The sequence below is a fragment of the Calonectris borealis genome, chromosome 1, assembly GCF_964195595.1.
Source record: "Calonectris borealis chromosome 1, bCalBor7.hap1.2, whole genome shotgun sequence".
Lineage (NCBI taxonomy): Eukaryota > Metazoa > Chordata > Aves > Procellariiformes > Procellariidae > Calonectris > Calonectris borealis.
The window spans coordinates 55,546,199-55,567,238 of NC_134312.1; the positions used below are offsets into that span (position 1 = coordinate 55,546,199).

The following is a 21,040-nucleotide window of genomic DNA, read 5'->3' on the forward strand; positions in this document are numbered from 1 at the left end:
CGCCAAGGCAACTGGGGGCGGGCGCCGGCGGCCGCGGCGTGTAGGCGCCGGCGGCCGCGCTGACGTCAGGGGGGAAGCTGAGCAATAACAACAGCGACGCGGGGCGGTGCGCCGGCGTCGGCGTCCGCGGTGCGCCTGCGCGGCCTGCGGGCCTGCTTCTATTTATGTGGGGGGGCGCCAAGATGGCGGGGGTGGAGGCGGCGAGGAGAACGTAGGGGGCAGCTCCGACCGGGCGGCGGAGGGGGGAGGGGAGAGGGAGGAGCCGGTGGGAGGGAGCGCGGAGAGCGGTGTCACCGAGCGCGTGAGGCGGGGGCCGGCGAACGGCGGGCGGGGGGTGGGGGGGCGGCGGAGGATGGCGGAGCCGCGCCGGGTGCCGTTCATTAGCCTGTCACCCGTGAGGCGCCGCGAGGGCGAGAGCCCGGCGCTGGAGCGGGAGCCGGGGGGCCGCGAGCCGGAGCCGCCGCCGGCGGGCCGCGAGGCGCCGCTGTTGGCGCCGCCGGAGCCGCCGCACGAGCTCTCCCGGCCGGAGCCGCTGCCGCCGCCGCCCCGCGAGAGCACCGCCCGCCTGGAGCCGCCCCGCGAGAGCAGCCGGCCCGAGCAGCAGCCGCAGCGGGAGCCCCCCCGGCCCGAGCCGCCGCCGCTGCCGCCGCCGCCGCCGCAGCTACCGCCGCCGCCGCCGCGCCAGAGCAGCCGGCAGGAGCCGCCGCCGCCGCAGGAGGCGCTCCCGCTCCGCCAGACGGTCCGCCTGGAGGTGGTGCTGAAGGACCCCACCGAGGAGGGCTGCGTGGAGTTCAGCTACCCGGAGCTGCTGCTGTGCGGGGACTCGCGGGTACGGGACCTCCCCTTCCCCTTCCCCCTCCCCTGCCGCCGGGCCCCGCCGCGCTTCCTCCTCCCCGCCCGGGGCCCGTCGGGCCGCTGCCCGCGTCCCCCGCCTCGCCGATAACGTTATCGGTCTCCCCGTCCTGCTCGGGGGTGGTCCCGGCCGGCGGGGCGGCGCCCTGGAGGGAAGTCCGGCGGCCTCGCCGTCGCTCCGGGCTCCTCCTGGGGCTGAGGTTGCGCCTGTGCCGGCGGGGGGAAGGGGAGGCTTCGCACTTGTCGCCCCTGAGCTGGCCGAGGGCTCCCAGGTGGCTTTTCCGCGAGCTCCTGGCGTTTGCTGCGAGCAGGGGCGGGGGAGCGCCAGTATCTTGTGCCCCGCTTACCCCAGCCCTCCTCCCCTCGCCTTCCTTGCCCGGGGAGCGGTAGTGCTGCATCCTCCCTTCCTGGGAGCTTTTTCCGGCAGCCGAACGAAACTGTTACTATGCCGGTCCGTTTTCCGGATTGTTTGTAGGCTGTGTGCAGGTAAATGAAGCGTTATTAGCCCGGCTCTGCTACAAGCCTTGAGAAGCGGTGAAGTGAGCATTAGCAATCTTGGAGATGAGTTTCTGCAGTCTTGGGGCGGCAGGGATGAATGCGAGTTAATGCTGTTGAAAATAGAGCCTCACCTGAAATTGTTAAGAACTTCATTCAAGAAAAAATTATTTTCCCTTTTCCTATTCTTCCCAACCAGAAAATACTTGGTACTCGAACTACTTTGGTTTTTAAAGAGAAAAGCTTATGCAGACAACTTTAAGAAGCAAGCAGCATTAGCCAATCAAGAAAACCTGCTGTTCAAGTAGGAAGGAGAGGCGTATGTTCTTAAGCTGGTCACACTCAAGCCACTCAGTGAGTTGAGGATACCAGTGAAGTTGCACTTGATTTAAATAGTTGTGCCTCCTCTTAATTCCGGTATGCAGGCAATTTTAGAGGAAGTTTACATCCTATTGGAAAGGGCAGGGGGCAAGGAAGTAACTACTACTGAGAAGGTTGTGATAGCTCTGGTGATAAAAGGAAACCTCAAATACCAGTACTAATATCGCCATTGGATTTTTACATGCAACACAAACTCGAGAATGGTTAAAACTTCTGTTTTACGAACCAAAGTGTTTCTAAGTGGTGATGATGCCGTAACTGTTTAAGTAGCCTGCTTACTTTTTGTTCTGTAGTGGGAGGGATGTACACACTGGATTGTGTTCAAATGTGGAAGATGGAAAAATCAATGACCGTGATTTTAATCCCTCTGAGATCTTCTGATGCAAGTTAAAAGGTTCCTTCTGATCATCCTGTATTACAGCTGTTGTGGGCAAACAGTGCTTGTTATGACTCTTCTGAATTGGTGTAGCATAGCATGCTGCTCTGTGAAGTGCCATCTTTCTGAGCAGTTCCTGTACGAAGGTGAAAATTGTGTTATTGTTTAGAAGTGGCTCAGTATGTGGAGGTTGACTTTTCCATTTGGCAGTTCCCAGTTCCACAACTGCCTTTTTTCTGTAGGTTGGTAATATGTTAAACACATAGTTGGGGAAAAATGGCTTTTTTATGTAGTTCTCATGCAAATTCCATGTCTTCTCAGGGGGAGCGTTGATTTAGGGGATTTTTGGTACAATTGGGATCAAAGACTGCTTTTAAGGTAGAAATAGTGATAGAAATGCTTTATAAGGAATTGTATATGTTTTTTCAGCTCTCTGTAGAGTCCAGATTGAAATGAATGGATCATAATGGCTTGTCTGTTGCTGGACTGTGTGGAATAATCTGCTGATTATATAAAACAATGTCATAAATTGTGATCCTTTTAAAATGATTCTGGACTTTTATTCTTTTTAAAAACTGATGTGTACTTGGCCTGTCAGTAACTTCTTGCTTGCTATACGGTAGAAGCTTGAAAAGCTACTCTGATATGGTAGGGAGGACTTAAAATCTTGTATTAATCAGCATGAAAAGAGAGGGGAAACACATTTTATCCAGCAATAAAATTAGCGCACGCAGATTTCTTTATAGTTAAAGCAAACGCAAGAGGAGAATTTGCTCTGCACAGTGCAGGAGGCTTAGGATAACAGAAGTCTGTCTCTTACCCTGGTCGTTCTCAGACCAACAAATTATGTAACCTGTTTAAAGTCCTAAAATAGAAAAAAATTGTGAAAGGAAAATTGATCCTGCTTGTGGAGTAGAACAGCTATGGTGATCTATACCAGTTAATGCAGCAGAGAAAACTGCCTTGTTAAGATGAAACTTGACCAAGAAATGCCTGCCCTCTACCACTTTTCTGCAGAATCTGTGAGATTTGCTCTTTCCAAGCAGGTAGTAACTAGTCGGCAGTTAATGCTGTGGTATTAAGTGGAGTTTTAGATTTCCAAATTTTTTGTTGTTTTAGTAAAGATTCAGTTTTAAAATGAACAGTTCATATAAACTTATCTATACAAACTGTTTTTGTAGGGTGAAGATTGATTGGGTTTTCTGAAAGCTATTGACTCCTTATCCCTTGAAAGAAGTTGTTTGACTTCCTTATAATTATTGCTGTTGAAGTTCAACATTATAAAACTAGGAGCTTGTCTTTCTATCTTGTAGTGTTGCTCTAGAACTGGAGCAACCAAGAAAGGTTCTCCAGAAGAAGACTGTTCTGAGAAGTCAAGGACTAGTGCACAGGAATAACTTCAAACATTTCTTTAATAGGTCTCTTAATGAAACGGTAGAGAATCCCAAAACTTATTTTACAGGATGAGTGCAACTTCTATTTTTTTTGTTCCAAATTTGGGTTCCTAGCCTAGATGAAAAACTAGTGGAAATGTTTATGTTAGAAACTCATGCTGTCCTTGTCCTGCTTTTTTGCCCTGATAAAGAGAACATACTTTGATAGGGTTGTTGGTAGAGTTAATCTTTTGGCAGGAATTATTTATGTAAAGTTTTTTGGATGTGAGTAATAAGTTAGTGTGGTTGAAGAGTTTATTTGCCTCTTAAAAACTGGCAAAAGTGAAAGTGCGCTCCCTTTTCTGTTGGTGCAGTTGAAGCTTGGTGCCTAGAACTTAACTCAAAGCGGATGAGCTGGAAGCCCAAGTTGGCTTCTGTCAAACAGGCTGTAAAGGTGCTGAAGTAGTAATGTCTTAAAGTTACTGCAAAGTCTGAGAGCCGTCCATCAGAGCCCTCAGAAATCATCAAAACTAAAACTCGCTTGAATTTGAGATTCCAATAGTGCTTAACTAATCAAAGTGATAGTCAGCTACAGCTTTGAGAGTTTGGGGGAGAGAGAGGCAAGTTAACACTTAAGTACTAAATTTTGCTTGACCTCTGGCCTCAACCTTGTCTTATTTCACAATTAAAAAAAAAAAATTGTTCCTAGCAGAAGATGTGGAATAGGTTTTCTCAGCTAAAAGTAGAGAAGAAGGTGTTGCATGATTTGATCAGTATTTTATATTTAATTATGCCTGCAGGAGTCGTGTATGTAACTTAAACTTATTTTTCAGGATTAACTATAACCTGTATTAATTTTTTCTCTAAGTACTCAGTTTAGACAATGTAGGATAATTATGTAGTGTTTGCAGTTTTGCTCAGCTTGCCTTCCTCATTACATTGGTCTTGATACTATCGAGATAGTTTGTCATTATTTGGTCACCATTTAGTCAATATGTTGGCTTTTCATACTGTGGAAGAAGGATCTTGCTTTTCTGAACTTAGTGTTGCTTTTTGTTCTGTCTTAGTCTACTATGAATCTTCATTTATTCATTGATGAGTGGTCCATGTGCAGTAAAGTTAGTTGCCATCCATAAAGTTCCATAAAATGGAACTCCATTCCACTATATTTTAGCATCGTAGTACCTTCCCCCGCTTCCAACAATTACAGTATTTTATGTGAACTGTAATTTGAAGAAGACAGCCCTGTTATTCTGCCATACCTTATTTCAAAAAAAAAAAAAAAGCACTACATATATCCTTGATTACTGTTCATTGATGTCATGTCAGTGAAAACTGTTCTCAAAAAAAAAAAAGGGGGGGAGGATACTTCCTGCTTTTTTGTACAGCTGGAATACTAAATCTCTATTGTCCTTGTGGCTACCATAGTGGCAATCTTGCAGAATTCATGCTATGATTACTGAAATTATCTGAAGAAAAAAATAACAGTACAAGAGTTAAAGGAGTTACATTGATTATGGTTGTAACTCACTGAGCTTTTTAGTCTTCTGGCTGCTTCCCTGCTGATTAGGGTACCAGGTACATCTTGTGTATTGTATCTAGAAGGATCACAGCACCTGTGAAGAGGCACCAGTGGAAGCAGAAATGAGAGTTGTATTTAGAGAGAGTTCTTTCTCTTTGAACCTTAAATGGCCATAGTTCTATTATGCTTACACTTTCAGTTCAGGTTGTAGTGGAATGCTTGGGAAAATATAGATCTGAGTCTTAACTTTTCTGTTTGTGTTCTCATTAGAAGAAAAGTAACTGAATCATAATTGAGCGGGTTGAACTAATTTTTAGAGAATAAAGTAAGTATTTGGACTCTCTTAGTATAAATTTTGACTACTTAGTCATCAGACCATTGTTCATTGACATTTAATAGGTTTTTATTAGATGCACTCTGTGTGTTTCCTATGGAATGAATATTTAACTTCTGCATTTTTCAGAAGAAATCAGTTCACTCAGAAGATCCATTTAATGATGAACAACGTGAGCGGCATGAAGTAGAAATGCTAGCCAAGAAGTTCGAGGCAAAATACGTGAGTTACTGTACCTGTATGAAAATATACAAATATTTAATAGTGATAACATCTCTACAGCATCGTAAGTTAACATCAGGTTTTTTTCCCGAGTAGGGTTGCTAATGTAGTGTCGAATGACTTCTGTACATTTTGGAGCTGACTGTCTCATTATATATTTCATTTAAGCAGCTTGAAGCTGCTGCAAGCTTATTAGACAAGTCTGCCAAATAGATTTGTCTCTAGGATGTTATAGCTTGTGAAGCTATTCTTGGAAAAGCTTCCTATATAAATACAACTGAGTAATAGATGCAGGTCAATATTCATGATAAATACTATGCCGGAGGAAAGAATTTTTATGTAATACTGTTGTGCACTATTGAACAGTTCTTCTGTTTGGGCTAAATACTGATGAATCTTGATGAATTTCTGACTGATTTGGAAGGAAGTGATTGTTTAATAGCAAGTCATTGCTTGATGAGTTTATCTTGTAGCTGCCAGCTGCCTAAAGATACTCTGCTGACTCCTGAAAGTGTAGCATGAATGACTTGAACAACAGTAGGTAGTAACATAAAGAGGCTTTCACTAATAAATGAAGGTAGAAATCAGAAAATGTTGACTAAAACCACACCCAAACAGGTCTTTAAGAATTCATATGGGTAGGGTTGGGTGATTAATTCTGAGCTGGCAATCAAAACTCATCATCATGCTTAGGCATGTTGATATTCTGGATTACCAATAGAGCACCTCAATAATAAAGAAGGGAAACAAGAGCAGTCATTTGTATCTTTTGCTATTAATATACATACTAAAATCTTTCTTGTCTGATTTATTTGGATTTTTTTTCTGGCAAAGGCAGATTTCTCTTGAGTGCCCAGTCTATACATGTTGTAGAAGTAATTACTATTTCAGGGCACGTTAGCTGTGATGCATAACAAAGAAACCCTTAAACAGAAAAGAATAATTTTCATCTTTTGGAGAGATTGGCAGAAGCCAATATACCCAGTGAATTGAGAAGGCAGTTCCAGAATACTGTTTGCTTTTCATTTGAATGATAAATTATTTCTTGAACGTGAGAGAAAAATGTTTCAACTGTACTTTTCTAGAAAACTCATTTCCATAATACAAGTTAAGGATTTTATAATGTCCTGAAACAAGTTGCTTAACTACAGCAGATGAAAGTCAGTGTAGAGCATGTAAAGCAATATATGTAGGAGGGAGTGGTAGTGGAAGCAATCTAATTTTACATATACATTTATGCATGCATCAAAGCTAAACATGTACATTTATGGACAAAACATGGTGTTATTAGACTTACAAAAACTTGAGTTCAATGCTCAGTAGTCATAAAAAGGGACAAATAGATACTTTTAACTATTAGAAAGCAGTAGGTAACAAAAACTATCATTTTACAACAGTTTAAGTTCATGATGCACTTGGATCTTGATTACTGTTTGCACTTCTAATTTCTTGCCTTTCTCTCATTCTCTGCCATACCTTATGCCTCTCAGCCCCACAAAATTCCTGTAAAGGGGAATGTCTTCTATATAAAGGACAACTGATTAGCTTAGGGTAACTAAGCATGGAGGGTGGCGAGGGATTAATAGTTCTTGTGTTAGATACTCCCTGTCCTTTCTCTCTTCCAATACTTACCATCCATGCTCAGAGGAATTGCATCTCTGTACACTGACCTGGTACAATTGCTCATGTTCTGACAACATCCAGCCATCTTCTGATTCTTGTGGTGAGACGTTCGCTCCTTAGCTTAAACTGGAACAGGGATCCCATGACATAGATACCCATTCTCTTCTCTTTAACAGCGCTTTAGTGTAAAAGTAATCACTCGTTTTAAGAGAAGGAAGTAGAGGGTTTTTTTGGATTTGCAGGAAGTACTATATCCTCCTTAAACTAATTAGGTATTACTTATCTATATCCATTTAAAATGGAGTCAAGCAATCTTTTTAATCATAACATGTGTGGCACCACTACTGAAAAATTTGATGTGTGAAGAACAGTCTTCCTTGAAGACTTTTTACTTCTTTTTGGATAAATTCCTGTACTCATAATCAAATCAGTACAGTATTGGATAGATCTTGCAGATACTAAGAAAAACCCTACGGATAAATATATTTTTGTAAAACAAGATACATAAAGTTAATGTACCATTTGTTTACTTGATTATTCAGAACTTTTTTGCAATTGCTGCACGTTTTAAACACCAGCATAAAAATCTGTTCCGAATGGTTCCCGTTTTCATTCTTTTGATTACTGTTATTCTCTAGACAAAATCAAACACTGTGTTGTAAAAACATGGTAATGAATCTCGGACAATATTGTACATAATGTAAGAATTTTTAGTGGATCAAAACAAATGTCCATCTAATGGATGGTAGCGTAGTCCTCTGACACTAGTGGAATCTCGAAAGTATAACAGAGTAAGTGTGCATTGATACTACTTCACTGTGCCTGTCTAGCAATCTGTAGCTTAATTTCTTAAACACGCAAAGGCTGTGTGTTTAACTACCCTTCGTATAGCTTTCTGCCATAAATTTGCCGGATCATTTTGAATTCACTGAATTTCACATTGTGTTCCGTGGCACTGAGTACCATGATGATTATGTTGTATGAAAACATACTTTGTGTTTAAACCTGATGAGTTCACTTGGTGCTCTATAGTTTCTGTATTGTAAGAAACAGTGAAATATTTCCTGTTCTTCTGCATGCTGCATGTGATTCTGATGCTATCATCTAAATTCAGCCCTTTCGTTTCCCAGCTGAAGTGTCTTAACATTCTGTTACTGTACAGAAGCAGTGTTTTTTACCTTTAAACATCCTTGTTGGCTTACTGTTCTCTTTTTTGTTCTAATTTCTTTTTTTAAATGAAAGGATATTAATGGTAGGATGCCCTGATTTATCAGTGATATAATGATGACTTCTGGTTTTGTTCTCTGTTCCTTTTTTTTATAAATCCCAATTCTTTTCTTTTTTGATGACTCTTGATTGTTGAGCAAATGTCATAGAACTGTGTGTAACGGCTCCAGTGCTTCCTGAGCAGCATAACCAATTGAGAGTGCACTGTGATTTTTTTCTTGTTTGGGTTGTACTTCCTTTGTGTGGATTACCTTGCTTTTATTGATACTGAATTCAGTTTGTGATTTATCGTACTAAGTTGAGAGCAACTGTGAGGTCTTTCAGTGATTCTTCAGTTGTCTTTTTTTATTTACTATCCTCAGTAATTTCTGTCATCTCACACTTCTTCCCCCTCTCTCTTGCTTGTAAAGATGAATGAATACACATTCCTTGGTGATTTCACTGATGTGGCACTTTCTTTGCCATTTATTCCTACCCTTTCTTTCCTAGCCTTAAACCAGACCTTTAATGCAGTCCACCTAATTTGAGTGGGCCTTCCCCCTTATCCCATGATAGTTTCTTGTCTTTAAAGATCTTTGGACCTTTTTTAAAGCATTTGAAGTACTGCTTCCTTCTACCAAAATTCTTCCTGCTCTGCAATGTGTATTCTTGTACCTGCTGGTTCTGTTCTTTATAACTTCTATTAACTTGTGCAATATAGAGATCAGGTTTACTGATTTATAGACACTGCTGTGGCCCTTGGAAGAGTCTTCAAATATTGGCATTGTGTTTGCCATCTTCTAGTCCTGTTGGGCAAAGGTTGTTTAAACCTTAGGTTACATGCTACAGTTAATTTGTTGAACTCATATTTGGGTTTTCTGAATACTTGCATGAATACTGTTTGCAGCCTCAGGAACTAGACATCTTAATTTGCTCTAGTATCATGACTGCTTATGTTCTGGGACTCAGTTCCTCCTGGGTTGGAGGAACTCTTTTGGGAAAGGTGAAAAGCTTCAGTGGTAAAACTTCCCTGAACTGCTGCATAGTAAACACTGATGCAGATAATCCCTTCAGTTCTTCCGCTGTGGTCTTGCATCCTTAACATCTTGATCATACAGACTTTCAACACACTTCCTTAAACATAATTGGGTAGAACCAGCCTGAAAGAAATTCTCTATACATACATATGGTTCGGGTATTTTCATATGTCTGAATACAGGTTACTATTTTAATCTTGCTTTTATTCATTCGGCTATTACGAGACTTCTTTTTTGTTATTAACTTTATTCCATATCTGCACTATGTTTTTATGAATAACAGGCATTCAGAATGTATTGAGAACTTTTAAAAATTTTTTTGTAATGCCCATATACTGACATCATAGAATCATAGAATAGCCATTGCTGCAGAAGGATTTTGGGCTCACAAACAAGGATGGTGGTAGTTACTTGGGCTTAGCAAGACATGTGGTACAGAGGTGGATTGCATTACACATTAGTGAGATGGGTAGAGGTAAAGTATAGTTTATGTAGCATTCTTCAGACAGCCTGCTGGTGCCTCAGTCAGAATCATGAGAATTACATATGCTTTTGCACTGGAGTTTAAACAGAATTCCTATTTTTCTAAGATTTTTTTCTTCTCTCATCCAAAATAAAATACATTTAAAAATAAAAAAAGTCATTCAGATGTTTTATCAGATGAGTGACTGTAGAGGATGATAGGACTAATAGGAGAGGTTAGGAATACTTAGCTTGGAATATAGCTTGGAAACCTGAATTAAAAATGGAACTCACTTTTTTTCTCCTAGATTTTCTATTGCATTTATTTAATTATACCTGAGAGATTCCTGTTTGCTTGCAAGAGCGCATGCGTTACTTAGTTACAAACTTGAATTCTTGCAAAATATTGTTAAAATGGAGGTGAATTTTATCTTTTAAGACTTTTGTATTGACAATTTTGACAAACTCGTAGACACTAGGTGTCTAGTACCTTTCAGGGGTGATTCTGATGAGGCTGTAGTAAAGCATGTTTGCCAGAACTCATTCCTGTGTGAAAGTTTTTTAGTCATCTAGACCATCTTCAAGGAAGCATCCCAGAAAGCAAAACTGCTAATTCCCTTAATGACCATCCCTCCAATGCCTTATGTTTTGTAGACTTTAGTACATTGCTTCCCCGTTTCCCAAATGATATAACACTTGCTTTGTTTTCAGGGTGGAAAGCCCCACAAACATCGGAAGGATCGCCTGCAGGATCTAATTGATATAGGTTATGGTTATGATGAAACGGACCCTTTCATTGATAATTCTGAAGCGGTAAGTGAGCCTCATCAAAGCAGCAACAAGAAATAAAGACAATGCTTTAATTTTTTGATAAAGAGGAAAGGTAAGGGAAAATACTTTGTGCCCGTCTATAACTGGTATGGATCCAAAGGCCATAATACTTTGGGAATCCAACAAATGATTGTATTTGTAGTCTCAATAAGCTGTCATTAAGCACTGCAAGAATTAAGAAAGCTATTGCTATATCACATAATTTTCCAGCCTAAGAAATTAAATCATTTTTATTTGTGGCCTTCATTTACTATGGACTGAAATTACACTGGCTCTGTTTAGTTTCTTGTACTAGCTATCTGGATTATTAGTAGATTACTGGTGTTAGATTTCCTGCATTAGATCAGGATGCAATTCTGCTCTTAAAAAACAATAAGAATAGGATGGTTATTCTAAACATTCACCAAATATGTCTGAAAAATTTGAGATAAAACAGCTTGGTTAAACAGCAGGGTGTTACAGCTTATTTTGTCTCAATATTTTTCAGAAATGAAAACACATCTTGAGGTAAAAGAAAAAGGTATTAGTTAGGTGCAGGCAATATCAGGGATATCAGGAGGTTTATAAGAGGGCATTTGAAGATATCTTAGAGATGATACATGAAATTACGAAAATGAAGAAGCAGCTTGGAAGAGAGAGTGGATGAGGTAAAAGCTCGGAGACGTCATATAATTCTCCTTTATTAGATGTCAGGAAGAAGTAGATGTACTGTTTAGTCAAGTAAAAATGAACAAAAAAAAAACCAAGAAAAAACACCTGACACTTTAGACAGCCTTCAGTTTCCTCCACTGCTGAGTGACACTGGACAAAGCAGCAGTGATCTACTGCTCTGGAGAGGAGGGAGCTAAAAGTCTGAGTGGGAGAGCAAAGATGATGAAAAGGAGTTGTGAGAAAAGGGTAGGAAAAGCACAGAAGTGAAGTGCATTGCTTAGCATACATGATGTCAAGTCTGCTTTTGAATGTGGTAGTAGATTTGGGAAATTGTAAAACTTCGTAAAGAGCTTCTGTGAACACTGAGCTGTGAGGTTTCTAGCACATAGATGTTGCAACGAATATTGCTCTTAAGAACTGTGTGAGGTGCACGGAAGGCGTGCTGCAGAACTGATATCTTCTTGAGCAAAAGAAGTTCTGCTGTTAACTACACTGGATAGCAGGCTGAGCTCATCTGTGTGTATTGTTAGTTTTGAAGTAGGTCTGAAGGCACGTGAACAAGTTGCATGAAAAGGGAGTTTGCTGTAGATGCTTATTGTAGATTGTATTAATTTGTCCTTTTTCTTAAAAATTTTAGTTGAACTTGCCAATATTAAACTGTCCTATCATTATCCCTCAACTTTTGGTTGTGCTGCTGGAACAATATTGGGGCCTAAGCCTTGGTATGTCCTTTCCAAAGGTCAGATTCTGATCTTCAGCTCAATCAGAACAGATGTGCTTCAATCCTGCTGAAAAACCACTTGAGCCTATAGGCTTATCTGGTTTCTTACTGTTGCTTAAGTTAACCATCCTCAGTTTTGAAATTTTATGATACAGGACCCAAGTTATAGCTTGGTTTTTCTGGATTTATTGTGACCTATCACAGATCTGATATGTGATTTGGATAACTTTCAGTACTTGTAGTACAGGTCTCTATCAAAGATGTATGCAAGTCTAGCAGAGTTGAACACTCACTGGTGTATTAGTACTTGTCATACTGTGCCTCCTTCCAGTGCTGTTCTTGTTACCAGCAGCAGATCCGTTAGGTTTGCAGGAGCATTTACTTCTGATATCTCTTTCCAGACTCCTTGCAAGAACATACAAAAGGCAGTTGTTGGAGGACCAGATGGTTGCATCATGTGGTAGCTGTGGAAGCTACTGGGGAGAATGGTGTATTCTCTAAAGATTGCTCTCCTGAACAAATCATTATGCCTTGTGTCTGCAAGACTAGTGAGAAGCCATCTCTGTTTTGCTTTTATCTCCATTACTATATAGAAAAGAAGAAAAAAAAAAATGCACTGTGTGCCGGCTGCAGTCTAAGTTGCTATTGCAGAGCTTAAGAGTCTTGTAACATAGGAGTTAAGAGCAACAAAACCTCTCATTCCATCTGAGATGCAAATGGGAAGTGTTCAGAAGTAAAATCCAAGTGTCTGGCTTGCTCATCTTCTGTGTGGCCAGCTATTAAATCACTGTGTACCCTGAGAAAGGGTCCAGGCCGAGCCTGGACTTCCTGCCTTTTGGAAGATACACTTTCTTACACATAAAAAGCTATAATATCCTGGGCACAAACATCTGAAAAATGAGTATGAGTGCCTCTTGAATTGCTCCAGGATTGGCGTCCTGTTGTCTCCCTCTGTATCCCAGAAAAAAATAATTGAAAGCTTCCTTAGAATTTTAGTCCTTTTTCTTGTCACAGGTGTGAAAGAAATAATGAGCTCTTTGGCACTGAAACAGATTTATTCCATAGCTTTAGAGATATTTTCCTTCTAAAAACAGATTTTGGGGTAATGCCATCAAATGTTATTAAAGAAATCAAACCAAGAAAACTCTAGGCCTGTTTTTAGCAGGCATCATAATAGAGTTAAGGAATTCTGCTTCCTTTGGATCCATTTCCAATTAAGCAGTTTTGTACATGTAACATAGATGCATATATAACAAGTAGCATATGTAACAGAGCATTTGGGTCCTCCAAGGATCCAGGAAAGCAATTGTTCTGCTTGTTTTCTTGAGGGCAGGTATCAGGGTCAAGTGCAGGGAATCTGCTAATGGCATGATTCTCAGGTAATGGATTTTAATGGGACTGGAGTACAGACAGGTACAGGACATCCTTTTCTGGAGGAAGGTTCTTGGAAGGTGCTGATAGAAGGGAGCTTCTCCTAAGCAAAGAGTTTTTTCCTGTCAGACTCCTCAAAGGGCACTGGTATCTTGCCCTAATGAAGTAGGGTAAATTTTGGGCTGCTTACTAGGCTAGATTGCCATTGTTTATCTTCTGTGAAAATGAAAATTATGCATGAGATTCTTACAGAATTGCTTTCATTGTTTACTCTGGAAAGAATCAGTACTTCCCTACAGCGTAGTAAAGACTTTAGCAGCATGGCTGCATTAAGACCATCAAAGTCTTTGTGGCTACTGAACACAGAAAAGGGCTCCTGAAGAGCAATTCAGTGGACTTGGACATGAAGCCAGCTAAAGGAAAATATTGGAGAAAGGTTCTTGGGTATGTATTACCCCAAGTGACACAGTCAGTTCTTACCTCCCATCTTCCTTCAGACTTGTCTCCTCTTACAGGAATAAGTACATAGTTACAGGTTGCTGTTTGCTTTGGATGTATCTGATATATATGCTGTTCAGTTTTTTAACTTGCTGTCCTCCTTGGAAAATTTTTAGCTGGTCCTGTTCCGAAGAAGTGGCTTTTCCTCTCTGAATGTGATTGCAGGCAAGTGGGAAATCCATGCTTCAGTCTACACAGTGGATATTTTTGGGTTAAGCATTTTGACTGTAGTCAACGGATCGGGAAGTCTTAATTCCAGGAAAAAAAAGTAAATCCAGACCATCTTACTATTGTTTCTAACCCCTATGTAGCGGTTAGTCTGATGGCAAGTCCTAATCTTTGCTTATCTTAATGGACCTCTGTGGTAGTAATACACAAAATGTTCATAACCTGGAAAGCAATCTGTCCCTTCTCACTGTTTCCACTGTTATGATATTGAAAATAGGTTTTGCTATAGTGTAAACTGCCCAGAACTAAATTCTTTGTGGAATGGTATTCCTGTTGATTTCTGCTTCCCCTCTGTTCTTCCTGCATGCACACACATGCATACACATGCATATCAGCCTGGTTTGGCTAGACTACTTGCTCTTGTGATGATCTCTGAATATTTGGTTGGCTGAATACCTTCCTGACAATGTAAGCTTTATATAGATTCCAGGGGAATACAGTGCTTTCTGAGCTTTCTGCTATGTAATATAGAACAGGTATCTGAATGATGCTTAGTGAAAAAGTATGCAATTTTCTCTCACTCAGAGGTAATAAGACTTGTACATCCAAAACAAAGATTGGCTAGCACCTTCCCCAGTGTTGGGTAGATGAATGCAGAGAAAGAGCCATCCACCTAGAAATCTGTAAACAGTGAAAGCTGTCTTTTGAAGCAGGTAGCAACACTGACAGGAACTGAAGCAAAACATGAATGCCAAGAGCAATGGGAAGCATGCAGTTCAGTACTTCGGACATCCAGCGCCGTATGTCAATATTTAACCCAGTCTACTATATTCATGATTTCACAGCAGCCTTCTAAAGACTGGTGTAGGAGTCCTGTGCTGCTGGGTAGAGAAAACTAGCCTACCAATGGTTTCTCATACATGGAAAGTTTCTCCAAAACAGGTACTTCAACTTAAAGGAAAAACTCATTTTTCTTTAGCTACATCTTGCCTCAAGAGCTCAGACCCTCTTAAAAGACAGCCTTTCAAGGATTGCATGTTGATTTTAGTAATTCCGAACATATTGGTAAAAGAGTTGCTCTTTTTCTATCTGGGTTCCCTAGAATGCTTTCTATAATTTAAGGGCTTAGTCTTTGCAAAAATTCTGTGTCACGATACACAGTTTTCACGCATTTTCAGGATAAATTTGGCTTATTTCATCTTGTAATCTCCAGGCTTATTAAAGGTGTGATATTTAATATCCTCTTCTCTCCCATCCTGGCTTCCCCTCAAAAGTTCCTGCTGCTGTGATCTAAAACTCGAAGCTGATGGATTGCCAGTAAGAGCATCTTGCTCAAGACTCTTGAGTAACTGAGATGCTTTTTCCCAGTGAGAATGGTATCTGTTTGGGGAATGGCAGAGCTCAGTGTGCTGATGGTAATTTTTACTTTTTTTGTGGTGTTCTGGGCCAGATGCTGTTTTAGGCCAACTTGATGATGTTCTCTCATCCTTCCTACTCAAAGGAGCTTGTTTTATGCTTAGCTATGGAGAGCAGTGTTGTTGCTTGAGAAAGATAAATGTCTCTTAAAAAAACAAAACTAAAAAACCTATCAACCCACCAATGTTAGAGGCATATACAGAGAAATGCTACGTAGGATCCATTATTAAACATACTTTCACATTGGATTGAGAGATAAATTTAACATTGCTGCATTTTTCATGTGGAAAAAGCTGCCTTTGTAGACCTCTATCAAACCTCATCCACACTGAATACGTGAGGGTGCATTAAAGCTTTTCTTTTTAAGAGATTCATTTACTAGCTGTTTCATTGGCTATGGATTTGTGTGTTTATATTACTAGTCTGTCTTCCTTGTTCATTGTCGCTTTGCCCAGTCTTGGAAGTTCTGTGGTTGGGGAATAGTGCTCACTTAGCTGAGTGCACCGTGTCGCCTTTAATAAAAGATGCCTTGCATGCTTCCCAGGTGTCTTCAGGGTGGATCTGCCAGTTGGCACCTGACATGTCATATGCATTTGAGTGAATACAAGGGCAAATTCTAATTAGGAGATTCTTTCTTTGCTTTTTATCCCTCCTCACCCCAAGATGAATAAAGGTGTAAAGTGGAGTACCAAACAAATAAAGCAGATACTGTTCTGCTTAATGCAGAACAGACATGTTTAAACTATATACCCAGCAGTCCTCTAGTACAAGAACCATTATGGCTAGAGGGACAAAGGTAGTTGAATTTGCAGAACAAGTCTGATATTTGTTAAAGCAACAGTAATGTTCTCTTGCTCCTTCTGCAAAATATCATATCCTTTTTTAGGAAGGAATAAGTAATTTCTTAAATAATTTTTTTAACCCTGTGTTCTGGCCTAGATTTCATCCAGGTAGTTTAGGACTGCTCATGTATTTAATGACCTCAGTGGGACAACTGGGAAACTGAAAACTCAGCATCTGCATAGGTACTTGAAAAAACCTAAGACTTCTATCTGGCCTTTGTAGTACCATTGTTTAAATTTGTGTACATCAAGAATGTAGGAGTAAGCAGTAATTAAGAAATAATAGGTGTAGCAACTTCTTGCTTTTTGCTAAATTTAATTTTTTGAAGAGCACAAAATCACTTTTCAAAGTAATCTGAGCTACTAGAGGGGTAGATCATGGCCTGGGATCAACTATTCTTCATGAGCAGATGAATCTATTTAAGCAGCACAAGGAACTTAAGTATTTTCCAAAAAATATACAAACAATATGATTGTTAATGTAATATAAAGGGGGGTTTATAACATGCCAAAATAACAGATCTTTTATAAAAGCATTTGTCTTAAGTGTCATATAGGGTAAGTCTGCTCTTCATGTTAGATGAATGGGAAAGGAAAGCCTAACTTTTTCCTACAGAATCTTCTAGTAATTCTGTACCATGAAACCTGGAGAGGTTAAGTAATACATTGCATATTTATTTGTAATAAAAACACTGAACTATATTTTCTGTGTGGGTCAGAGCTCTATCTCTGAAATAATTGAGTTGGACAGATAAAGGTGGTCACATGAGTGGTCATACATTTTATAACTTATCCCCTTGAAAATATTTCAGCCTAAGAATGTCATCTTGTTGCACTGAAGGTCACTGAAGCTAATAGCCTGACTCTGGTGACTGGTGGAAGGGTATAAAAGGTGGTGGTCGTGGTGAGAGCAAAACAGGGCAATATATATCTATTGGTACTTCTCTCAAGGTGCTGTGATAGGCTGATGGATTACAATATCCTCACTACTAAACTAGGATTCTCCTAGGAGACCATCCTATCCTAGTCTAGACTACCCTGAGCCAGGTATTATATCTTTATTTAATAGTCTGTTATGCTTTTTTCTGTTGTGCTTTGCCAGCCGTCCTTTGCCCAGGGTTAAAAAACAAAACAACTTGCCTATGCATTTTGGAAGAGGAATCTTCTTTACCATAGGAAGGCTCTTTCTGCTTGCTTTTTGATGTTGTCTTGGGTTAGAAAAGCAATGTATTGTTCCCCCTTAACCTTGTTCAAGATTTCATTATATATTCTATTATGCTGGTTTTCGGAAAGATAGTTCTGGGGTTTTTGTTTGAAAACTCATCCTTAAAGGATAGCAAAGCCAAAGAGTGCATTTCAGTTCTTTGTGTCTTTAAGAAGCATAGAGATGGATCAACTATGCTTGTTTGAAGTATCTTGAAGTACGTAGTGAAGTGTATGGATATTCAGTCCATTTGACTGAAGCAACCATATTTGACATAACTTCAGTTAGCTTGACTTTATTCAGTGGGCTAATGATGATCAAAAATAAACAGCTCCCCCCGCCCCCCCCCAAGCTGGTTAGAGCCATCTCAAAAATAAACAAGGAACAAAAATGATCCCTGCTTAACTGCTATTATTTAGATAAAAGATATCTAAATAATACCAGTTTCACAACATATAATGTACAGGCTACATTTCTTAAAACACTTGGACATGTTTGCAACAAATCTGATTTCCAGGACTTAATACAGAAGTGTTAAAAAGCCTTTTCACATGTGTACTTTTATATTATAGTTTGTTCTCTGGAAGGGAGTTGAATGAGGAGGATCAAGGTCAAAATATCTGAACACAAGAGTAGACAATATAAGATACTGCTGTGTACTGTGGGTCTGGATTTCACAACTGAACTGTATAATCCATAAAATTTCTGTTGTTCTTGGTGTAATAATGAAGTTGAAACTGGTTAACTTATTTAAAAAAAAAAAACTAAATTATCTTCCGCACCTAAACATTTAATTAGATTAATGGCACTAGAAGCATAGTAAAGTAGCTCAAGGACAAAAGTTGAAAATAACTTGCATACTTGATCTGCTTTTAGATGATCAGACAATATATCAGTCTTATTTTTTTATCTGCAGAATGATTCCGTAATCTTTTGTGGGACAAATCTTTGTTCACAGGAGTCAATCATATGAAGTCCTGTCTGTTGGTAGGTCTGAGAATTTTAATTTTCAGTCTTGGAATGTATAAGGAAGAGCAGAACACTGTAAAGGGCTTAAACTATTTTCCTTAATAGGATCATTTCTGCGATTTCATATGCTAAAAAAGCTAGTGCAAAGCAAAAGTCTTGAAACCAATTCATCAGAAGACGTAGAAGTTGCAAGAGCCATGTTCCCGTTAACTGAGAGACCTGAAGAAACTTTAAAATGAAGTTTAATCTAGCTGTTGCCAATATCTTATACAATCATATTCAAATTTTCTGTTCAATTAGGGTGCTAGAAAATAGTAAGCTTACCTCGAAGGAGGGAGTACGAGGTACATTGTGGTCTGCAGGTCCCTGTTCTATGTAAGTTGAAAATAAAACGAAAAAAAGGAAACATTAAGTCATAAGTTATACCTTGTTCACTAGGCTAAGGACAAACCAAATTTTGGTAGGGAAAAGTAAACTCTGTCAAGGGTTAAGGAGAACTGAATGTCAAAAAAGTCTTTGAAATTCTGACTAAATTCATAGTCCTCAGCAGAAGCTGTTGAAACCTCAACTGGTAAGTTGCACATCCACATCTTGCTGACCTTGTTTGCCTGCCGACTATTATGGCATAGTTTGTTCATCTGTATATTGAACGAATTCTGCCTTTCTAGTTGCCTTGTTCCTATGGATCTGTGCCACACAGCATGTTGATCATCCTAATAATCTGCTGTGATTCAGGCTTCCTCACTTGTGGACTGTCTAATCCTTACTTTTTCTTGTGTGTTCTCCAGGGCTTCCTTTACTGCTCTGCAGCCAAGTCTTCACTGTGTTTCCCTTTACTTGCTCTTCACTTCTTATGGTAATGGTTCCAGCTTTGACTGTGTGCTTTCTCCTTCAAACTTGGCGACTACTGTATTCTTCTGTTTTGATCCCGTACTGCCCCAGCCTCACCGATTCAGTTCACACCCTGTCAGCTCAAAAGGGAAATGCCTGCTGTCTATTAAGCACTGTGGATAATCATTTATTTTCTTTCCCTTTCATCTTCCGTGTACATAGTGAAGCTGGTTCTGAGAGCTGTGGAAAAACATCAGTTTTCTCTGAAATTCTTACTCAGCCTCCACTCTCAAGTTTACCTTGCACTTCCTACTTTGCGTGGTCGTCCTGGTCTCTTAAGATGAATGGCAAGTCCACAACTAAGCCACTTTGCTTTCATTTTGTCCAATTAATAGATTCTCCTGCTTTCTTGCGCTCGTCTTTGATGTGATCTTAGGGTATTTCATAGATCCTGTCACCACTTTTCCTTTCCCTTTCTGTCTTTCTGTACTGCTTGTTAAGCCTTCCATTCTACGAAAATAAAAGGTGATGACTCATGGAAATCTCTAACTACTTACTCAGATCAAATCCAAATAGATCTCCAGTTCAGGCTTTTTCCACCAGCTTCCTTGTTGAAGTATACATTCACTGTTTTCCTCTTCTGGATAACTCTTCTTCCTGTCTTAGTGCTTTTGGTAGCCCAGACTGTTTGGTTCATAAACCATTTTAACTTCAATATATTTTGCATGGCATGCAGGGGGAAATGAAATAAGCTGGTAGCTGACACTCCACTTTGCACTGTGCGTGCTCCCTTCATGTAGGTGATCTCAAGTCTTCAGTTAATGTTGTGGCAGTTAAAACTGCCTACTCATTTATTCAGCCTGTTGAATTGTCTTAACAGACAGTTAAGTGGAAGGCCTGCTGGTTCAAACTTCAAAATAACAAACACATTGTTTCCTTCTCAAGTATCTTTAAGTCTTAATCATTTGGCTGTGCTACGAAACACTTATTGCTTACAGCTGTAACTCAAAATCGACTTTTTCCTCTGCCAGAATGCATACCTCTGAGGTATCTCAAAATCCTACCCTTTCTTGCAGAAGAAGGGCAGAAATTGATTCTTAGTCATTGCACTGTTACTGTGTCTTTCTGGTACTTTTGTAACACTTCCTAGGTCCTGTAAATGGTTTCTCCATTTGTATGTGTCTCAGGCATTCTGTTTTTATGCTTCCAGACAGACTATAGCTTCCAGAATTATATTTGTGGCTTATTAAGTTCACCATCTTGCAATTTTCAGTATTTGAAAACTAAGACCAGTAGTTCAAATTTGGAGTAGTTAAGGACAACATTGTCCTTCTGCGTAGTGGTAACAGCATTGTCAAGGCAACCCTCCCTCAGTTCTCTTGCAAACACTTCCATGGCTTGCTTTGTTGATACTTCTGCACAGAGCTAGAATGAATCCATTCATGCTCCCAGTCTTTTTGAGAGTTTGCTGTTTACAAGGTATTTCCTAGAGATTTAACAGTCTTCTGGTAATACTTGGGAGAGAATGTAATTCTGGAGAGGCTGCTGGTCATGAAATAATAGAATTAATATTGTCTTCCATTGTACTTGATATTGACTACTTTTCCTATGTCTTTGGATTTCAATATTTTTGAGATATAGCTTTGCAATTCTAA

At 40.0% G+C, this 21,040-nt stretch overlaps 1 protein-coding gene across 6 annotated transcripts in view; it reads left to right on the forward strand.

Moving 5' to 3' along the window:
• Positions 1-258: 258 nt before the first annotated feature.
• Positions 259-21,040, forward strand: part of UBN2 (ubinuclein 2) — a 56,260-nt gene continuing 35,478 nt past the window's right edge. For 2 of the 6 annotated variants that reach the window (XM_075153329.1, XM_075153345.1), the window contains exons 1-3: positions 262-829; positions 5,463-5,555; positions 10,595-10,696. In XM_075153329.1, coding sequence (XP_075009430.1) covers positions 353-829; positions 5,463-5,555; positions 10,595-10,696 — 672 coding nt within the window. In that variant the 5' untranslated portion in view covers positions 262-352. Of the gene's footprint in view, positions 830-881; positions 1,339-5,462; positions 5,556-10,594; positions 10,697-15,307; positions 15,539-21,040 lie in introns of those variants that run through there. The other 4 variants (XM_075153354.1, XM_075153336.1, XM_075153363.1 and 1 more) reach the window with 4 other exon arrangements.